This window comes from Microtus ochrogaster, linkage group LG9, assembly GCF_000317375.1.
Source record: "Microtus ochrogaster isolate Prairie Vole_2 linkage group LG9, MicOch1.0, whole genome shotgun sequence".
In the NCBI taxonomy this organism is placed as follows: Eukaryota; Metazoa; Chordata; class Mammalia; order Rodentia; family Cricetidae; genus Microtus; species Microtus ochrogaster.
Window position 1 is genome coordinate 36,401,199 of NC_022034.1, and position 1,054 is coordinate 36,402,252.

The following is a 1,054-nucleotide window of genomic DNA, read 5'->3' on the forward strand; positions in this document are numbered from 1 at the left end:
TAGCTTTTATCCTTTTTTGTTTGTTTGTTTCAAACCTCTAAAGTCAGGAAGTGAGAGATGGCGGTATTTTTTAGGTCCGTGGACAGTTCTTATTACAGCAATTTACTTCAATGGCTTTATTGGAGTAAATGGATCTCAACACTATAACCTCATTCGGTAGCAAGATTAGGAATGCTTTCCATAGCTGATGGGGCTGCAAACACAACTCCCTTTTCTGAACCCCAGCGAGCATCACTTGCTCCAGCATGTTTCCTCCTTCAACTTTCCACCCGCAGGTGGCAGCAGCGGGCTCCAGAGCGCGTGGCTGCAGGTAAACGCGGCCATCAGTTCTACTGTAGTGTCACCAACCAGGAATGGACCATAACCAGCAGGATGGCCCTTGAGGTCGGGTAGATAAGTGCTCAAATTTCGTCTCATCCTTCCATCATTGAGAAGAAAGCAGTCTGAAGCAGCCACAGCAAAGTCATGAATTTCCTCTGGTTCCCTAAATTTCCCAACTTCAAGCAGCAACTCAGTTCTTTCCCTGTAGCGTGGTCAGCGTGGAAACTCTTGAAGCTCATACCTTTCCTGTCCTTGGCACCCGGGTCCTGAGCCCGCATGGAAGGGTTGGTGGCCACTTTGCCTTCATAATTCTTTAGGCTTTCTGCACCATTCGGGTTTTCCAGAGGGGCAGAATGCCTGAGCTGCACTCCAATTTTATCCCACCACCCCTTTCCATAACCCTATTCCCCTAAGCAAACGCACACATACAAACACACAGAGACACAGGCACACACACACACGCAGCTTGTTCACGTGTAGTGCTTCTGGCTGGGCTGCCTGAGCAAGACCGACACCAACACAGCAAGTCACAGCCATGCCGCCCGGACTTCTCGGGCCGGATGATGCTTCCCCGGACCCCCATCACCATCACTGCTGCGGCCGCCGCAGCTCCTGCGCGCCGCGACACCACGCCCGCAGCGGGCAAGGCTGCAGCCCGGGCTCAGACCTCCAAGAAGTTGTCGCCCGCGAGGGGACAGCGGGCATCGGAGGAGGACCCCACATCTGGCCGTGG

The 1,054-nt window shown here is 53.3% G+C and overlaps 1 protein-coding gene across 1 annotated transcript in view; it reads left to right on the plus strand.

The window, feature by feature from the left end:
• Positions 1 to 881: 881 nt before the first annotated feature.
• Positions 882 to 1,054, plus strand: part of Nkain2 (sodium/potassium transporting ATPase interacting 2) — an 857,503-nt gene continuing 857,330 nt past the window's right edge. The window contains exon 1 of the mRNA XM_026787356.1: positions 882 to 1,050. Coding sequence (XP_026643157.1) covers positions 882 to 1,050 — 169 coding nt within the window. The remainder of the gene's footprint in view (positions 1,051 to 1,054) is intronic.